General features: G+C 51.1%; 1 protein-coding gene across 1 annotated transcript; it reads right to left on the minus strand.

The window, feature by feature from the left end:
• Window positions 1–87: 87 nt before the first annotated feature.
• LOC113486886 (uncharacterized protein C16orf45-like) lies at window positions 88–14,473 on the minus strand. The gene is made up of 6 exons (XM_026861214.1): window positions 14,355–14,473; window positions 8,713–8,786; window positions 5,084–5,198; window positions 4,879–4,952; window positions 4,066–4,221; window positions 88–2,515 (listed from the first exon to the last, which is right to left on the minus strand). Exons 1-5 carry the CDS (start codon window positions 14,456–14,458, stop codon window positions 4,103–4,105), a joined length of 486 nt encoding a protein of 161 aa, XP_026717015.1. The 5' UTR covers window positions 14,459–14,473; the 3' UTR covers window positions 88–2,515; window positions 4,066–4,102.
• Window positions 14,474–20,728: the final 6,255 nt, after the last annotated feature.

Genomic DNA, 20,728 nt, shown 5'->3' on the forward strand with positions numbered 1-20,728 from the left:
GTGTAGGATCTTGTTTCTGTTCCACTTCAACCACCCTGCTGTGACACAGCCTGAGAACCTCTCCACAAAGGTCCCAGGCGGGGAAAATATCTATGAACCAAGCTTCCAACAGACATTTATTTGTTTGGGTTGAAATCAATGCACATGAAACAGCGTCGCTCCCGTGTGCTGCACACCTCTGCCATCAGTTAAAATACAGGAATACAGGCCAAATCGTGGCGTATGACCAGGACAGCAGCCTGTCCCCTTCGCCATGACCAGCCACACACAAACACAGACAGTACAGCCCAAAGCAGGCCAGGACCTTGCCCATGCTCCCCTGGCCATCCTCCCTGCCTGCTCAGCAGGCGAAATCTGGGTCTTGGGGCCTTGTAGGGTGGAGGTAGGGATGAATTAGCAACTTCTGAATCAAGGGCTTTGGCTCCCTCTCAGTTCAACTAAACAAACTGGCTTCCTTACTCTCCCTTCCCAAGAAGACCCTGGGGAAGGCAAGGACAGTGAGGGGGGCCTTCTGGGTCTTGAGCCTTTGGGCTGTGTGGATCAAAGCAAACACCCGTAGCACCACGTCCGTGACTAGAGAGTGACCAAGCAAAGCAGCCACTGAATACTTTCTGGAAGAGCAGGGAGTGAGTGACCAAATCTATCCCATCAATTCCAGGATGGATGCTACTGATGATGGCCTGTCACCACTGCTTGGACAACAGCCCCGGCTGTGTACTGCACCGCATTCCATCACACAGGGTTGACAAAGTAGAGAGGAGCTCTCTGTGACTTAATTTGTCGCTGTGACCTACATGTTGCTCTCTCCAGCCCACACTGAAGCCTCCACTAAGCAAAGAGAGACCATGAACTGGCAGATGGTGGTTGTGGGACGCTGTAGGACATTAACATTGGGCAGCACAATGCAAGCAGGCTTCAGAATGAGATCACTGAAGTCAACTCAGAGGTGACACAGACCAAAGTGGTGTCAAGTTTGCTAGAGATGACCAGGTGTCATGTTGACCCATTCAGGCCTTGTACTCTGGTTTGTGAGTGTGCAGAGGGACTGGTTTGGCTTTTGGACTTTTCCAGCTGCTGTTAAGATCCATATGGGGATGAGATTGCTCAGGAAGGACGAGTGAGTGGAACCACCTTGCAAAGGTTGGAGAACAGGTTCCCACACACTGGGTTTTCTGGCAGTGCTGAAAAAGAAATGCAGGAGGAACTTGGACCTGATTATGAGATTGCACTTGTAAGTATTCCACCTGAATTGTATTTTATAAGGATGAATGTGCTATTAGGTGCAATGGAAAGAGCCAAATGAGTTGTGACCATCTCACTGGCATGGGCATGTCTGACAGTGACCCAGGCAGGAACACCATCTCCAGACCCTACAGCAAGCTGTAGCAGGACTGAGCTGGAGGAATCAGCATTTTGGCCAGAGGTGCAGCCAGAGCTCTTGGGCAGCCACCCAAAGGGAAGGCCACGCCAGGACACCCAGTGACACCACAGCAGCTTACAGGGCAGGAGATGTGAGAGGCCTTCACACCCATAAGGAAACAGCCCCTGTCCTACCATGATGGGCATTAGCAGCTTTGGCTGTGCCACCTCAACACGGGTGGATGCTCAGAAGGGACAACAGAAACCCAGACACTGCATGACCTCAGGGTGCCATGAGTCTGGCTCATGGTGCCAAGCCCAGAGGCACTGTCTGAGCACTGGAGAGCAGGACTGAATGCCCTCTTGGCAGTGAGAGTGTCTTTCACCTGCTGTCTCCACCTTCCCTTGCCACTATTGCAATCTCCTGTTTGGTTTTCATTTCCTTCTGCATATTGCCCTGTTCTTCAGAATTTTCTCTTTTGCTTTAATTTCCTCCTTTTTCTTGGAGCTGAAAACTGAATCCAGTAATAGTGAGGTGAAGAAAGTAACTCATCTGCTCACAGTTCAACATGCTGGGTCTGTGCTCAGGTGATAACTTCACAAGAATTAGCCCTTCATTCAGCCAGCTCTAGGGACTGACCTTCACACTTTGCTCAGCTCTACCCAAAGCCATGGAGCACCTTGCAATAACACCAATGCAAACACAACAAAACCCAGACCAGACATTCCCCACCAAGAGTCCTCACGAAACTGCCCGTAGAGACTCACAAGGTGGTACAAGGCTAAGGATGAGACATCATCTGTGGCCACAGCATATCCTGGAGGGTGGAGCACAATGTTCTCCATACATTAGCTCCCAGTGCTTTTTTTATTACTCTGTCCAGGTGAAGGACTGCACTGGTCTTCTTTGTCATGAACTTGTTTGCTGCAGCTGCAACACACCTCCTCCAAGCTGAGCTCAGGTGGAATTTGGTGTTTGTTGATGTCATGGAGGAGACGACAGTTGACGTGGCACTAAGGACAAATGCCATCATTCAAGCTTGCACCAGCCTGCTTGGGAAGTCTCTTTGGTGGTGGTGCTGCAGTGGGAAGCATGAACAATGATGAGAAATTGAAACTCTCGGAGGAGAGCAGATTGTGGATTCTGGCTGGAGACCTGGGAAGGAAAGTCAAGAGATAGGAAACTATGGGTTGCAACCATGGGATCCCCTTGGTGCCTCCTTTCTGCAAAGGCTAGAGACCCAACCCTGCTTTATAGAGGGCCTAATACCAATGAGACTAACACTTGTGTGTCAGGCTACCTACCACAATGGAAGTCTCCAGCAATATTAAGGATGAGTTGTATCCTCTCACAGAGACTACAACCCACTGGACTTCCATTGCCATCATCTTCCTCTTACACAGTGCTTGTCACACACACTGTCAGCCAGGACCTAGCACTCAGCTTTGGCCATGCTCATCACATACTGGGTGAAGCCCATGGGGAAGGTGGGAGCTCAGTGATTTTACCTCCATTCCAGCTGCTCTGTGAGGGGCTGTAAGGTCTGGACTCAGATTTGTGGTGCTAGAGCACAGAATTTCACTTCAGCTGTATTAAAGCACATCCTTATAGACATAACATCATCTCAACTGTGACTTGGTTCTCCTGTGTCTGCACCACACTCTGGCAGGACTGAACTTAGCTCACCACTTATCACCAGTTCAGCCTCTTCTTCATCCCACACCAAGCTATTTAGGCCTTGCTTGACTTGTCTGCACCTCACAAACACCAATTTTGGCAGCATGTGTTGTGGAGCAGTGCTATGCATAGGCATGAGAGTAGGGAGAACCAAGCGGAGCTGGCCCAGTGGGGATCCAACCACCCACCTCTGTAAGCCTGGTCACTTCAGCCTCCTCCTGGGATAAGGAGGGAAAGTCCCTACCAGGCTGCACTGGCAAGAAGCACCTCTCCATGGGTCTGCCACTCTGTGAGACTTCTACAAAGTGACAATGTTCAGAATGAGTTTATGTCCTGAACCACTGGCAAATGGACAGGGACTGTCTGGGTGACCCTCAGCAGCCAGAGGATAGTCCTGTACCACTGACATAGTCTGGTCCTTACTAAACTCTGCTTTAAAAATAATGGGCACATCACTTTACAGTTGGGCACCTGTGGCTGTCAGCAGATGCCAGTGATTTAACTGCAACTTGCTGAGAAGGAGCAGGCAGGAGAAGGCACACGAGGACCCTCAAGGACAGAAAGTCCTGATAGCTTCTTAAGCTTTCAGAGAAGACAAAGGCATTGGTGGTATAACTCCATGAGCACCAGATGTGCACAGAAGGGATACATTTGACCAACAACTCCCTCCTGTACATACTTACAAGGGGATGCCTGGGGTCCGCTACCTGCAGTGTGCCTGGCTCTGCTCCTCCCTGGCCTCCATCTGTCTTTCCCTTCCACCCAGCTCCCTCCACCTTCTTCTCCTCCTAACCACAACCAGCCATTTCCCTTCCAGCCCCTCTCTCAGGACTCAGTGGGGCTCCAGCACTTCTCCCCAGTGGCAGACCCTCCAGAGCAGGGCTGCAGCCTGCTGGCCCCTCATGCAGCACCAGAAGCTGTGCGTGTCGGGGCGTTGCTGCTCACCCACCCCGCACAGGCAATTGCCCGTTTCAGCACACCAGGGAAGCCCCTCTTGCCCACCCAGCCTCCCAGGACATGTACACTACCATGGTCATGTCCTGTGCAGAGGAGCTGGGGGCTGTCCTACATGATGGAGCAGGTGAAGCCACAGCACTCCTTGAGCAGGGTGAGGCCCGTTTTGGTCATGTATGGTGCAGAGGTTTGCTGCCCCCTGGAAGTCATTTTCTTCTCTTTGACAGGAGCTATGGAAAGAGGAAACAGTGTCTGCCTGGTGCTAAGGGTACAGGCCATTGCTTCTTCTTAGAGGTCCTTTCAGGGCTAAGATACTGACCCGTTTCAGACCCACAGCTGGGCATGAGCTCCTGCATGCAGGAGGCACATCACCGTGTGTGCTCTGTGGGTGTCCACAGGCAGGACACAGGCACAGGGACCCTGGGCTAGAAATGCCTCCCACAGCACTGGGGAGGTGTTCCTTCAGCAGTGATGGAGGCACAGGGAAGAGGATGGCCTGCTGTCAGAGGCCACGAAGGAGGAGGACTGGATGGATATCACAGCTTGTGACCTTAGGTAATGGTGTGATGAAATCTAAGGAGGTGATTGGAAAGGGTCAGATGAAGTACATCAGCCATAAAAGGATACTCATGCCCATTCTCATAGGACATGGTGGCTGGGAAATGCCAGGAAGGAAACGGAAGCATATCATCTGTACTGATTCGGGATGTTTCCACAATGTGATCTAAAGCACCAGCATCCTCCTGTTGCCACTTCCCCACACCCTCCTCCAGCAACAGATGGCCTCCCGGTAAGCTAGCCCCATACAGAGCAATGAAATCTTGGGAGACAGAGTGCTTAGGAAAGGGAAGGTTCAATGCAAGGAATAAAATTCATCAACCACCTACTTCCTTTCTGGAAGTAGCTTTTGGAGAGCTTACTCTGCAGGAACTCTGCCATTTCCTTGTCTTCTTCCCTTTCCCTGTGACAAAGAGATTGGTTACCACTCAGGAAAGGAGCAGCAAGGCATCCAGGAACATCTGGCAAGGCATGATACAGATCAGAGGACAGACTGCATTGTCCTCTGTGTAAGGAATAAAATGCACCCAGTACCTGAGCCTCTCAAACTCCACATCGTCCACCAGGAAATCCCGTGTTTCCACCAACTTGTGTATCTGCTGTACCAGCTCCTCTTCCCTCTGCTTCTCCTCGTTGGACTTCTCATTCTCTGCAGCACAGGGAACACATTTAACATACCAACAGGGTCCATCCTACCCATGTCAAGGCCAAGAGTGGGGGTCACCTGGATCCAGGCTGTTAAATAAGCAACAGCCTCATCCCAAACCACCCTGGCTGGGAGGAGACAGGTCTGGTGTCATCAAACTTTGAAAGTTTAGATTCTCCCCAAATTTTTACTGCGGCTAAGCACTGCAAGAAGCAACGGTGAGGTTTGCAGAGGAGAGAAAGGGCCCCTCAACAAGATGACTTCTCTGGTGGGAGATGACCATGGCTTGCTCCCCTGGGGCCTTCACCGTGCACTGCTGAAGAGGCTGGGTCCCGGGTCTCATCGAGCTCAGAAATGTCAGACTCAGACGTCATCCATCAGCCAGGATGTGCTTAACCCACAGTTCCCGTGTCAGCACACCCAACCAGCCTCACCTTGGCCCTGAGCTGGGTAGGGGTCCAGAGACCTCTGAGTCAGGCCCTCCATGTGCCTGAGAAGCCAGCTGTGTATAGGGAATTAGCAACAATGCCTTGGGAACACCGCACACCACCATTTATGCCATACATACGGAGACATGAAAACCAATATGATCCACTGGTTTTGTTGCCTTATTCCCTTGCTGAAGGGGATCCAGTGATCTCATCCTCTGCATCTGACCTTTCAAACCACTGTCAGCCCCATTCCCACCCCAGCAACATGGATGAAAAATGTCTGCTGGGCTATTTTGAATGCATTAGCCTTGGTTATCACTTGAACCCCAAAACTGACCTACCTTGAGCACAGTGGGACCCACTTGTGCCCCGTATCTTTGGGCAGTGAGTTAGTGAGGACCTGGAAAACTCTCACATCACTATGAAGTCATGTCCTATACATATTGATACATAATGGTAAAGTGGGATACATGAAGATGATAGAGATAGGGCTAAGGAGTGTTAAGTATAAATGGAGAGCTACTTCAGGTGGAAACTAGGCTTTCTGTGCTGCAGCTGTTTAATACCATTTCTGAATTCAGCAGCCAGCTCCAAAATCAATCCAGCACAGGCTGGATCAATCTCCTGTCTTCCTTTAGCTAAATAAAAATGCAGCAAAATTCACAGTAAGGAGCAAACCCTGTAGACTGGGTCTCAGCAGTTACCTAAACTATGTATTGATTTGCAGTTTAAAGTCTGCTATGTATCGATCAGAGGTGCTGCTGCAGGGGTCTGAGTAGGAGGAACTTCTCATAATCATCATGTTATTGGAAACATCCCCGGGAAACAAAGGTTTCTCCTACAACTGTGGGTCTTGTGCAGGGAGTGAGCTTGAGCTTCCTGGCAGAGAAAGCTGATCTGGACTGAGGTCTAGGCCACAGATGCTGGTCTTCTACCATGAAGAGTTAATGTAAAGTGACCTGGCCAAGGGCAGTCTCCGTGCAGCAGCTCCCACTTGCCTGGTGGGAATCGGAGCACTTTACAGTGTCATTGGGATGCCATACAAATCGGAAGCATCAGGCTGTACACAAACATACCAGCTATTTGGAGTTAATTAGCAATCTGCATTCCTGAGTGGGAGCATGTCAGAGTTAACATACCCATTGTATAAACGCTGCACCTTTTTTTCCAACTTGCTGATGTCAGAGTCCATCATGACCACAATAACTGTCTGAATTACTAAAGTCACCTTGGTCTGGTGAGATTTCAGGCCACAGGTCTGGCTGAGCTCTGAGTAAGCACTGACGTGTTTGAATCTTCATCTGAAACAAAGTTCAATGCCCATTTTTACAAATGATCTGCTGCGACAGACTCACGAGACCAGTGATTTGCAGGATTTTTCCAGCACAGTCTGATTTGAGTCAAGTTATAAAAAAGACAAAAAAAGCATCTCTGATGCAAGCAGCATTTCTGCTCTCAGAGGAACCTGGGAATGCTGAAAAGGCTAGAAATGAAAGACCAAAGCAGATGAAGGAACGTCACCCACCTTTTTCTAGCTTCAGAAAGGCCAGGTTTATCTCTGGTCCTGAGCCATCATTTAGGTCAAGTCGTTTTATGAACTAGAAGATGTTTGAATTGAAAGCCTGCATGAAATTCAGGTCTATGTTTTGCAAGCAGGTCCTGTTTTTTTTATGGTAGAATCTTCCCCTCCCCTGTCTGAACCTCTCTCTGGACATAGCCAGGTTGTATTAAACTGATCAAGACCCGCATATTAAGCAGCAGTTGGGCTCTAACTGCATGCTGAATATTCACAAGAACACACAGCACAGCAACACTATGGCATTAGAAAGGGTCGAGGTTTCTTGCCACTCCTGGCTTTGAGATAACCCTGGGTACAGAAGCAATGAGCTGAGCTGCTGCTCTGGGAAGCCGATGTGCACAGCTGGTCCCTTGTCTGCACCCAGGCATTGCCCCTGCTACACACTCATTGGTCTCAGTGAGAGCAGCATCTTCAGAGAGAGACTAGTGGTGGAAATAACCCAGGTCCAAATCTTAATGCTTGGATGGGTACAAATAAGCAGGGATATGTCTCCCATCTGGTTCTGAAAACACACATAAAGTCCTTGCTGGAGGATGAATGAGGATGTCCTAGGAGGAGGCCCAGGCTTATGAAAGCGATGGACAGTTTGTGGCGAAGCCTTTCTTGATCGTTTTCATTCAAACGCTGAGCTGTTTGGTGTGTGCTTTCATTTTGAAAAATTTGGCTGAGTGGGATCCTTTAGGGGAACAAGGTTTGGCCTTTCCTGGGCTATGAAGGGACAAGGGTGGCTCTGGCTGTGACAGGGACATGGAGGGTCACTGGTCATCATAAGGGGGGGTGACAAAAGCAGAATTTCCTCCCAGCTGGAGTTTTCACATATGCTGCTCTGGACTGTTTGCCTTTTTTCAACATCCTGAATGATGAATTCATCTAAATCAGGGACATCGCCAAGCCCCTTCGGTATGACATCCCCCTGGCACCCATCCTACCCTGGCTGCAGCCAGGAATCCTTCCCCGGCAGCTGCTGCCCTCTGCCCTGTCACTGACACACCGCTCTGACATGGCCGCAGCAAGAATTCATTGATTTTCACACACCTGAAGACTTTGAAGACTTTTCCCCTCCTGCTACCTCCAAAAGGGGCCCCCCATGGTGTGGTTTGACAGCGTCTCCTGCTTGTCCTCTCAACTCATTTAGGGATTCTCCTCGGTGTACATGGCAGGTCCCCCTGTGTACACCCCTACTTCACTCAGCTCCTGTCCTCCTCCTATACCAGACCAATGCTCTTCCTCAAAGAGCTCATGTTTTTTCTTCTTTTCTGTTTCCTTTACCCTTCAGCCCAGGCCTGAACAAGGACTCCCTTGCAGTACTGCAAGCAGTAGAACTCCCACGGAAGACCCCATGTCATACTCAGGAACTGTATTTCTTGATGCTCCTGTACTGCCTGCAGCAGCAGTGTCTCTGGGAGCACCCCGGGGCAGGAGCCGTTCAAAAGCTTCTATTTCATGGAAACCTTTCTGCTGATTGCAGCAGTAGGGTGCAGCTCTCTGAAGCTTTACAAAGCCTTACCTGGAAGAGCTATGAGCTTTTGAAGCTCTTTTTTCAGCCGGCTGATTTCTTTACAAAGCTGAATGTCATCCATCCTGCAGAGACACAAAGGAAACCACTGAGGGAAAGACGGGGAGAGGAACCCTCGAGAACAACACCCAACCAACACTTGGGAAGGCAATGCACTTGGTGCCCAAGGCAGGGAGCACAGATTTACCTGCCTTCCTATGGGTAATAGGAGCCCACTTCATCTCGGTGCTTTTGTTGGAGCTACATGGATTGCATTACGGGTTGTTGGCAAAGAAAAAGTTTCATCAACTCTAATGACAATGAAGCCTTATTAAAACCTGGCACATCAACCATGCAATGGCAGCTGTGTTTCTCCTTCTTGAAAAAAAGAATCCCCAAACAGCAGAATCCAAACCAAATGGAAGCTGCTGCTACATAAAAAGATCTGACATTTTTACACTGCCTTTCTGCAGAATTAAAAGAAGGTAGAGAATGAAACACAACAGAGGGAGGGAATGGGCAGACTTTGCGGTTGTCCGCTGAGAAACAAGGTCATTTCAACAGAAGAAAAGGAGCCTGCTAAAGCTGCAGGCAATGAAATCATCTCTGGCTCAAACCACACGACAGCAGCAAGATACCGAACAGGACGGGCTCAGCTCAAATGTCAGCGGCAGCTGGCGATGGAGCGGACGGGGGGATATGCAGCCCTGACTGTGCTGGAGGCAGTTTGATGATGTCTCAGAAGTACCACAGACGCTCCATGGTGTATCAGTTCAAGTGCTGTTCACTGCTCACTAGGCCTGGCAGAGAAGACTTAACACAATTTATTTATTATTTTAAAACATCGCATGCCTGTGTCCTCACTAAAGCTGTGCTTGGACAAGACTGAGGAACGATGGTGTCTGGGCATGATGAGCACCAGTGCTTCAGCTTGAAGAGCTTTATGCACTCGCCCATGGTGAGGGAAACCCCAAGAGCAGAGAGTACTTGTGGCTGAGACCTCCCTCCACCATGAACAAAGCCATCTTTGAGGATCTCTTCTGGGCAGGTGACACCACAGAAGATGACTCAAGTCACAGTAACCCTAATGCTGCCTCTGGTCTGTGGGCTGTCTCTACCCCCCCCTCCCCCCCACCCCGACCTCTCTCATGCCAGCAGCTTTTGGCTTTAAAAACCTCTTTGCTTTACCCTTTAGGGTCCTTTCCTCTGAGTCCTCCTGCTTTCTGTCAGCAACTCATACACAGAGCAAGCAGCGACCCAAGGGCTGCCCAGCCCCATCTGCCCTTCCAGCAGTCTTCTCCAAAGCTGTGTCAGCCTAGGGCCAAAATTGGCCACACATCTCCAACCAAAGCATGATGAGACCAACCCATCTGACACTATTTCTTCTGCTCTGAGCCTTCCTTGGGCTCCTTACACATTATCTCTCACTGGGAAGATTAGGAAAAGCCTGCTGACATCCCGAGCCTCAGCACAGTCCAGCCAGCCACCAGCCAGTGAAGCACCATTTCCTTGTCATTAAGGTACCTGGGAACTTAAATCCCTGATCAGGGATTTTGGCTGTTGGCTTATTTGAGAAGAGTTTCTACAAGCCCCGCCCAAAAGATATATATTGTCAGTACTCTCTGAGGTGCCACCCCATGGCAAGGCACTGAATCTGTTGATCAGGGTGGGACTGTTGAGCTGCGATTTGGGATGCTTCTCATCTTTCTCCAAGCTTACCTTGGCATGGGTGAGCCACCCTGACCAGGCCATCTGACATCTCCCCACCTCTGTTAACTGGCCTGAAGCTAAAACAAAGTGACTGCATCCAAAATCCAGCCCCAGGTTTTCCATATGTAACAGGCTCCCATGCCCCTGAACCAGAAATTGGTCCACTGGTGCATACACAAAGCAATCTCTTCACTGACATACCAGTCCTCATGCTCTCCATACACATCTTCCAGGAGCTTGGAGCCAGCAATGGCACCAGAAGCCCCATTGCAGGGGTGCTGGGGTCAGGCTGCACATTCAAATGGTGCCAAGTATCTCCACCAGCAGAAAAAGGAGTTCCCAACATCACCCTGAGGTAGATGTGGACACTGACCAGGACCATTTCAGTATGACAGTGCAACTAATCCACTGATATCTCAGAAATGCCTGTATCTAAGAGCTCCCTAGACCTTAGAGACTTGTGACCACAGCCCTGGATGCTTTAGACAACAGACATGAGCACTGAAGCATGAGCAGTCTGTGCTGAGAAAAGATCTGGTGTCACAAAACTCTCAGCTGGAGACCAGACGTGCCCATACAGGATTTGGCCCTGTGCTGCCCCGTGCACAGTGCCTTGCCTACATGGGGTGGGATTGGAAGCATGTGCCCCCGTTAAACATCATGTTCACTGACCACTTTCATGAAGCTGGTGGTAAGTACCAACACCACAGGGCACACTGTCTGGACTGAGCCTCCAAGAAGAGCAGCATATTTGAATGTTGACTATGAAGAATCAGCCAACCCATTTTTCACCTAGATAGAGGCACCATACACCCTGCTAAGCCCTACTAAGCACCCCAGCGCCTTAGAACGAGCTTCCCAAGCCTTTGATGCAGAAGGACTCCTTGGACACTGTGCAGGGCACATGGGAAATCGTCCAACCTGGAAGAGCACAGGCTGCCCAGAGAAGCTGTGGCTGCCCCCTCCCTGGAAGGGTTCAAGGCCAGGCTGGACAGGGCTTTGAGCAACCTGGGCTAGTGGAAGGTGTCCCTGCCCGGGGCAGGGGGGTTGGGACTGGATGATCTTTAACATTCCTTCCAACCCAAACCATTCTAGGATTCTGATTTCTCGCAAGCTCCTTGGCCATGAGTGACGAGAAACACTAACACATGATCTGTGTCTACAGATAATATGTGACTGACTTATGGGCTGGTGTCACCTTGAACAGATATGCCTTGATACTTCTGAAGTATGTGTTACTAAAAGCCCTGTCTGCATCTTCAATAATCCTGCAGCTCCTTCCACTGAGTCATGCCGTCCACCCCTTCTGGGATGAGTCATATTTGCTGGAGCTACTTGAAGATGCAGCTTTGTCAGCTGAGCCGAGGACACCAGAAATATTGATAAAGGAAGGGAAAATAAACATACTGACAAAGAGGGACCCTGTGAGATATTGCTGTAGGAGGAGATCATCTCAGGCGGAGAAGATTTCCTCTTGGCTCTGTCAGATTTTTGCTCCATCTGACAGTGTCTTCCATTTGTTTGCATAACACACTGAGCAGGTCCACCGACACCAATGTCTGGGAGCTGCACGTGGAGAACAGGGAGGTCTGTTTGTCCTTTTGCTGCCTGCTCATAGTCCTGTGGTGGCTAAGCCCTGAGCTTGTACAAAGAGCACCAGTGGGGAGCTCTGCATGGCCCACATGGGCAACAGGCCGATTGCTAGTGATATACTGACTAAAATTAAAATAAACAGTCAAACAATAACTGAAATATTATTAAAATTAAATTGGAATTTAATTCCGTAAAAGCTGATAATGAGAATAATAAATGGGCAATAATAAAAATTCTCATTTCAATAAAATTTGGGAGATTGCAAAGACAAGCACCCAGAAGTCTGCTGCTGGAGCTGACATTATTTCTACCACTGGTGATAAAACTTATTGCAGCATCAGCCATTGCCACACTACCCCTGTCTGGCCCTGGGGAGCAGATCAGAGCACTGAGCAGGTGAAGTGCAGAGCTGAATCTCCCACAGGAGTTTCAGACCTTTCTTTTTGCCCTATAAAAGGAGAGGTTGGACAGAAGCTATTGGGAGCTTCATTGTTTTCCAGAGCACAGACATCTCAGAAATGCTGGAATGTTTTAGTCTGGCATTTCCAAGAAGAAAACACTGATTGCTATCGACTGACCAGCCAGGTCACTCCTCCATTTGGCAGCACATCAATGGAGATGTCCATCTCCCCAAGCCCCACAGTCCAGCCATCCTGAATAACACATTTTTACCCATTGGGGGAAAAAAAAAACACCTTACAGCCCCAGGTCCCCATCTTTGTTAATCCTGTCCTGCAGAACCCAGGTCTGGGATCCCTCTTCTCCAGCAGCGATGCTGAGGGAATCAGAGAATCACAGAATCGTCTAGGTTGGAAAAGACCTTGAAGATCATCCAATCCAACCATTTACCTAACATTGACAGTTCCAGAAGCCCTCAGCTTTCCCTGCCCTGCAGAGCCACGCTCCTCCCGGCTGCTGTGCTCCGCAGAGCCAAGGCTCGAGTTGCCCACAGCACTGCCAAACCACTTGGACATGCGATCCTGGCATTTCCAAACTTCCAAGTGATCACTTTTGCAGCCATGTCCACCCTGGTATGTGGTTTCTGCAGGTGATTTCCTTTTATTTTCCAAGTATAAGCCACAGAAGAAAACAAATAAAAGGATAAGAAAAAGCAAGAGATGTGAATTCTGACAGCACCTCTGAGATTTAGGTACCGGTTGCCATGGAAAACATTTAAGAACTACATTTTTAATGATTTCCAAACCCCCTTTTCAACAATATATTCAGGGGAACTGTGCCTCAAAGAGGTCAGCACTTGAAATCTGAGCCTCTAAATCACAGTCCAGCTCACAGCTCCTCCAGACAGCAAATTTACAGGGGTATTTCCAGGCTTTGGTGATCCCTGTAGCATAGGTACCAGTAGGGACCCAGACACACTAAAAAAGCAGCATATCAGGTGCTGTAGCCCAGTAAATATGATTTTTTCCATTACCAGTAAAAAATCTCAGGCTTTGTGTTGACCTGACAGCACAGGATCTCAAGACTGGCCTGACTATAGCAATTTAGTGGTATTAAAAAGCTTAACCAACCCAGACTATAAATGTTGGTCCTTTTCCTCCCAAACCATAAAACTTCCCAATATACCCAGGGAAAATGTTCTTTATCACCTTAAGTGCTGGTTAGTTCCACTGCAACACAGTGGCTATTTGATTGCCTTAAATGTGAAAGGCCTACAGACTTTTACTCAAAAACTGGTCTGATTATTGAAATGGACCCCAGAGAAAAAGCTTCCCTCCTCATCTGGCTGCAAAGGCTGTACCGGGAGCGGAGAGCAGGATGTGGTGTGGAGAGAGGCATCAGGTCCAGCCCCGATGTGTCCTGATGACCTCAGCAGCCAGGGGATGAAGGCGGAAAGGAGGAGCTGGGAGGATGTGCAGTACTTCAATATGGGGAGAGTAAACTGTGGTCGTGTGGTTGTTCAACAGCTGCAGATCTGCGTGCTGGGGCAGAGTGATATCTCCAGAGAACAGCAGTGAGCCACCAAACCTCAGGTCCCTTCCAAGCCCAGCCCAAGAGCCATGCACTAAGAGTATGGACCCACTGGGAAGACGGGATGCTCATGGTTAAATATGGAAACATGTACTGTAGTTAAACCTGTATCATAAACTCTGTTTGCATGCAAGTAAGCTGGCTCAAATCATCACAGCATCAGCAGCAGCTTTGTAATGGGGACCTGTTCAAGCCCCTTCTGAGAGCAAGGCCAGAGCGGTGGGAGAGGCTGCGCTTCCAGGTGAAAAGTGAGGTGGAAAGCAGCCTGAGCTCTGCCCATCCCTAGGGATGATCCACGTTTGATCAGGCAGGCAGAAAACGCTGGGAAACGGGGACAGCGCAGGAGGAGGGCAGGTACTCACATGTACCGCAGCTCTGACTCCCTCCTCACCAGGATCTCCCTGATCCTCTCGATTTTGAAGAGCTCTCCTTCAATGTCATCGATGGTGGTGGTGGAGTCAGCCATGGAAACAATCTCGTCCTCTGGAAATTAAATGGGAGCCACATTAGCCAGCAGGAGACGTCACAGAATCACAGAATCAACTAGGTTGGAAAGGACCTTGAAGATCTAGTCCAACCGTTAACGGAGAACGGGGACCACAGGGCTGTCACAGGGACCCATCTCCCTGCAAACACCAGACCAGCACAACCACCAAGCACATGCAGTTAAATTCATTTCCAGAATTCTTGCCACTCTGCTGTCTCATGCAAGACAACCCAATGAGCACATGGAAAGTCGCCAACATATGGAAGGGCACTGACCTGCTGGCAACTGTGCTTTGTCTTGATTTATGCTTTATGTGAGACTGGGCACTGGAACAGGGCTGCTCACTGTTGTGTTAGCATCCAAACCAGCTCGGCTTGCTGAGTGCAGCTCCACACACACATGCAATATGCATGAAGTATCTGTGTGAAAGAGGACCTCAGAGGCCAGCAGGACATCTCATCTGAGCTTGCAGTTCTCTGAGCCTGAGAAACAAGCATCATTTTGCTTGCTTGTGCTGGCTTTGCAGCACACCCTGCTCACACCAGGGTTGGGCTCTGTGCTGCTGAGAAAGCCAATTTCCAGAGGTCTCTGCCTCCAACGAAAAGTGGGAGGCCAAGGGAAATAAAAACTGCTGGAGGAAAGGATGGGAATGTCTCTCTCTTTTTCCAGAGCCATGTAAACCTCAGGCATTTCCAACACATGAGTCTGTTTGTGCACCCTCCTCTAGTACTGCCAGGAACAAATGCCCATATAGCACAGAGCTAAGGAGTCATGGAGGTGAAGTTCCTACAGCTGCACCCCTTCCATCACAGGCTGGATGAAGACTCCCCCCATCCACTGACCGCAAAAGCCCCCATGGTACCCATCAGGCCAGTTCAGCTTCCTCCATCCTCTGGAGTGCTGAGCATCACCTCCATGAGCCACCACGGGAAACTGAGGCAGGGAAAGGGGATGTCACTTGCTCAGAGCAAGAGGCAAGAGTCTCACAGCAAAACATGGGAAAAAGAGGCTGTAATTTTTATTTTAGAAGAGTGCAGTAGCAAACCCAGGGACTGACAGGACGAGAGCCCAGCAACCTCAATCCATTGGTCGGACCACCAGCTCTGCCTCCCCACCCTCCACTGATATACACTCAGATGTCCCTCTGGTGTCCCACTGGTTTGCACAAGGCTGTCACACTGATTTACACGAGGATGCCATTCACACAGTGCCTGCGAGCCTGCACGTCCCGCAGCAGCCCCCAGCCCATTTGATGGGGATAGCTGAGGTTTTGCCCCAGACCAGCTCCCACCTCCCTGCCTGGTCTGGCTCACAGAGACACACCGTTGAGCTTGTTATCAGTGACACACAGCAGCACATTTATCACACATGGGCTACCCTGGCTCTCCTGTGATGTACACACAGCACAGGTTGGGGAGAGGGGGCTGAGCAGCTACAGCAAAGCCAGGCTGTGAGAAAACATTAGAGATCACAAACATCAGGGGCAAATTCTGCTTCCTTTGCAGATTCGCAGGGCACATCTCCCCTTCGAGACTTTGCCTTCCTGCACCCTTGGGATATTTCCCATGCAGGGAGAGGAGGAAGCAGAGTCAGGGAGCACCAACTCCAGAAGCAGGATTTCCTGGGCAGCCGAGGTCTGGGAACTGGAGATGTCAGAGCTGGAGCATGTGGCTTGGGGATCCTAAATGGGACCCAGGTCAGTGCTGAGGGTTATAGGGCACAAATAAACCAGCATTAAGACACAAGGCAAACCACTCTGCACACATATCATGTAAAACTGCTTGAGAAATCATTCCCATGTTTCCAAGGCTGCTGGCAGAGAAGGTTTTTAGTGGAAATACAAGCAGTTTGTGTTGGTGTGACTGCTTTGGAGAATAGTTTTCTGCTCTTTCTGGCTTAGAAACTCATAAGGACTATGTGGAGATTATCCCCCTCTTCCCTTAGCCATGGTCAACTAATGCCAGTTTGCTGAATCCTTGATCACTCCCCATTCCAAGCCATCAGGATGCTCTCAGGAACCAGCACCTGCTCAGGACAGACTGTTGAATACATGGGTTAGACAAAGTGTGGGGTTGGATGTGTGCTGCCCTCCATCAACTCTCGCTAAGTGGTTCTGCTACAGATTTTCACAGAAACCCTCTATGAGCCAGGTTTCTACTGGCCTGAAGGGCGTTGCTAGGGGACCGGACTGTGGTTGCTACAGGGCCAGGATGAGGTTGCTAGGGGACCAGAGTGCAGTTGCTAGGGGACCACGATGCTGAGGTCCCCATCCCAAGCACCCTGTTGCTCTGCCACCCCAGAGCTCCTCTTGCCCAGGATATTTTGCTGCACCCACCCCCAGCACCGCTGAACAGCTGAGGCCACACACCGGGGCCAGGCGGGTTCCCCCTGCAGATGACAGCAGGCACACAAGGAACAACCCCCGGGAAGGTGCAGCCAGTACAGCCAGCGTGTGCGTGTAGGCAGCCACTCCCTGGGGTTCGGCTGTACTTCAGTGCAGCTCTAGACCTGTCAGGAAAAAGCTGCATTGCTCTAAGTGTTGCTTCTATGACCAGGCTGAAATGACAAGGCTGATTATTTTACAGATGCTCCAATAAACAAAGATAGGAGCTTACTGCAGCCTTCATTAGCCAAGGAAAAATCCAATCACTCCTAGGAGCACAGGGGTGAGTCTGGGGGAGGGGGGCTGTCACTCCTGGCCTGGGTGGGTGGGTGAATAACCTGGAATATCTTTGATCACTGGTGGCAGAAGTATTTGGCTGAGGTTATCAGCCAGTTGTTTCCCAGTGGGTGAGTGCAAGCCAGTGTCAGCACTGCTTCTCCCTTTTCATTAGCAGAAGCCATTCCAGACAGGAGAGGTGAATTCTCGCCTGTGCACACCAAAGGAGGAGGTGGCAGTGCTGGTCGCTCTCCCCCATCTGTGCCAGGAGGCTGGGACCTAATTTCAGCCCATAGGCAGCTGCCCACCAGAGTGAGAAAGCTCCTGGCTCACCTCTGGGTGGGTTCCCCTCAGAGATGGTGAATGCAGCATGGCTGGGACTCCCCTGCTCAGAAGGAGCTGCCTCACACACACCTCTCCTCCCTGGTCACCCTCCTATAGGGCATTTCCAAGGAGCCTCCTGTGAAGCGGGGACAGCAGACAGGTCTGCACCATGCAGCAGAGCCATGGTTGCAGCACCTGAGCTGGAAGGTGCTCAGGCTTTGGATGTGCCTGGTGGTGTGGTCAGGATCATGGCACACTGTGTCCCTCAGGTAAAGTGTGACCTCAGGCGTGTCAGGGAACTGCTCGCCAAAGCAGCAAGTCCTGGAAAAGAAGCTCTAAGAGGACAGTCATGTGCCTGGAGCAGCTTCACAGCAGAAGCAGTGGAAGGACAATGCTGGGTGAGCCCTCCTGCACAATGAAATGGGAGGGAGCGCCTGGACACAGAGCTGTGCCTCTGCACCAAAACCATCCACTAAACCTCACAAGAGACCAGTAAATCCAGACAGGTGACTAACATGCAGGTGATGAGTGGATGACAAGATGAACTTGCTGGTTGGAGACTCCTTCCATCCTCCAGCATCTGCCCAGGGCTGCAGGTCATCGTGCCAAGATCTGAACATCTGAGTGAGGGCAGGGCTGAAGCACGGATGGACCAGGAGAGGCTGAAGGGTTGTTCAGACACTGGAACAGGGATCAGAGAGGTTGTGGGATCTCCATCTTTGGTACAAGATACCTCCTGGTCAAGGCTGTGAGCAACCTGATTTAACTATTAACTACCTGTTTTTGCAAGAGTTGGACTCAGTATCTCCAGAAGTCCCTTCAGATCCAAATTCCTCTGTGATTCCACATAGAGAGATCAGTCTGTGATGAGTGATTGGGATGTGCATGGATCTTCCCTGCCAGCTCAGAAGACGCTTTCTCCAAGCAGATACGGGGTGATGCTGAGTTCCCAAGCCACAGCAGCTAGAGGCATGGGCCAGATCACAGCTTTGCTGATAGTGGTGAAACCAAAGGGCACTGTGCACTCATGAATGTGTGCGATTGCAGCGACACCACACAGCAGTCACAAATGCAGCCACTCGGAGTTCATGAGGGATTAAAACCTTGCACGTCCTGCAAGCAGACAGATAGGCAAACGATTTCCCTGGAGGTGATTTTGCCAAAGCCAAGAATATGTTTCTTACGCCCTCCCTAAGTGCCTGGCACCAGCGAGGACCTAAGGCAGCAATGTTTATGAAAGCTGTGATCAAGCTCACAGTCCTGAGCCTCCCTTTGGGGTTGGAGATGGATGATGCCCATGTCAAGCCACGCTGTCCAGGGAGGGGTCCCTCAGCTCCCACAGCTGCACACACAGCAGCACAGCCTGACACAGAGACCAGCCCCACGCTGCCTGAGCCAAAGGACCCCCTCTCTGCCACCATTTCAACCTGGCAAACCAAGGAAGGGGAGAAAGCTTCGATTTAAACTTGGAGGTGCGCTAATCACCACACATGGCCCAGGGGAAACAAGAATTGTTGGTGAGGAGTAAAATAGCCGGAGACTTACACTCTGCATGTCTTTGGTGAAAACATTTAGACAGCCAGCAGCAAGCCTGAGATGAGTCACAGCAGCAACCAGCGCAGGGTTGAGTTTCGAGCAATTTACTTCATGATTAAGGTTGGGCAAGTGACTGACAGTCCCCTGTGGAGGGGGTCAGCTCTTTACTTGGGCTCCATCCCAAGAGGCATTTAACTCAGCTGTGTGCCACACTCTGCCACAGAAAGCAGCACGGGCAGGGGGCATTCAGCCCATCAAAATCAGGTCTTGCTCCACAAACCCAGTAAGGAGAGCAATGGTAACAGGCTGCCCGGCTTTGGGGCAGCCTGGTCAGGCAGGGTGCTATCCCCACCACCCCCACTGTCTGGCAGGAGGGACACCAGCCTCCAGGACTACGTGTGGCCAAGCACACCGGTCCCAGAGCACAGGATCATGCTCAGACGGGAGAGATCACAGCTCCTGTCAGCCTGCAAACCACAGCACTGTTTCCCTGCCAGTCCCCCCTCTAGTAAACCAGGGAGAAACGTGCAGCCTTGGCCCACTGCAGCCAGGGGGCATTTCTCTGGCTATGTTCATGCAGCCCTTGGCACAGCCAGCACCACTGGGACCATGTCAGACAGCCATAAAACAGACCAGAGTTCACAGGTGACGTACCCTGGGATGACTTGAAGGGGGCATCACCTGCCAATGTGGTATCACCCACCCCCTGAGTTACAGGGGGTAGCCCCCCCAACACTCCGCTGCTGGGCACATGCTCGCCTGGGTCACCTCCTGAGCACAAGTAGGGCAAGAGGCTGCGTGTGCTCGGTGCCCTGCAGGGTTGGCCTCAGATTTCCTGGGATGGTAGCAGACAGCTGAGCAGCATTCAAAAAAAGACACTGACTGTTGCCACTTTCTCACCCATCACAAGGATCCCCCAGGAGCTGGGAGTTTACAGAACTGGACTGAAGCAGCAAACATCACAGCCACCACAACCTGCCCACTGTGGTGGCTGCACTGAGGGAGGATGCCCGGGCCATACGCAGCACCCGGAGTCCAGCAAGTGTCTGAGCCTTCCCTGGACCATCCTGATGTCACCCAGCTGCTGGGAGCGGAGGATCCAGGTGATGGAAGTGCCCTAACCCCACAAGGGCAGGGTCTCCACACAGATACTTCCCAGGCAGGGGAGGTGTGGGAGGAGGACACATATTGCCATGCTGAAAGGCACAAAGAAGTAAAACTTCAGGCAGCTCACCAAGGAGCTAAGCAGCTTCACGGGCAGCACCCCCCTGCAAGAAGGATGCTGGAGTTTGCTCCATCCTTCCTCCCTGCCTTTCCAGCTGCCTGTCTCTGTCCCGCTGCGTGCCAGGGGCTAAAGGGGGAGCAGAACGGGATGGGAAGGGGAGCGGTCGGACCTTCCCCTCCCCAGGATGTTGCCCACAGCCCAGCACTGGGCCCCTTCCTCCCACCCCAAGGTCAGGGACTCTGCCGAGGACAATCCCGCCAGCCGGTGTTCCCCATCTGCCCACCTCGTTTCCGACTGGGAGAACTGGTCAGAGAGGGGGAAAAGGCAGCGAGGGACAAGGTGGGCACCCCAGTCTCCCGGTCACAGCCATGCCCGCGACCGGGCACGACAACACCGCGGCTCCGTGTCTCCCGGGCAGCACCAGCCGGGGGGCGGGCTGCGAACCTCCTTCCCCCGGTTCGTTCCCCCCAGCCACCCCTCCTTCCCTCACGGCCAGGCCTGGGGG

The sequence above is a fragment of the Athene cunicularia genome (genome assembly GCF_003259725.1).
Source record: "Athene cunicularia isolate RWA chromosome 18 unlocalized genomic scaffold, athCun1 chr18_part1, whole genome shotgun sequence".
In the NCBI taxonomy this organism is placed as follows: domain Eukaryota; kingdom Metazoa; phylum Chordata; class Aves; order Strigiformes; family Strigidae; genus Athene; species Athene cunicularia.

Excerpts from the sequence above, each read along its gene's own strand:
- LOC113486886 (XM_026861214.1), bottom strand. The coding sequence starts at position 14,458 with ATGGCTGACTCCACCACCACCATCGATGACATTGAAGGAGAGCTCTTC. Across the intron at positions 5,199-8,712 it reads AAAGCTCATAGCTCTTCCAG|AGAATGAGAAGTCCAACGAG; the intron begins GTAAGGCTTTGT and ends CCTGTGCTGCAG. Across the intron at positions 4,953-5,083 it reads GTGGAGTTTGAGAGGCTCAG|GGAAAGGGAAGAAGACAAGG; the intron begins GTACTGGGTGCA and ends TCTTTGTCACAG.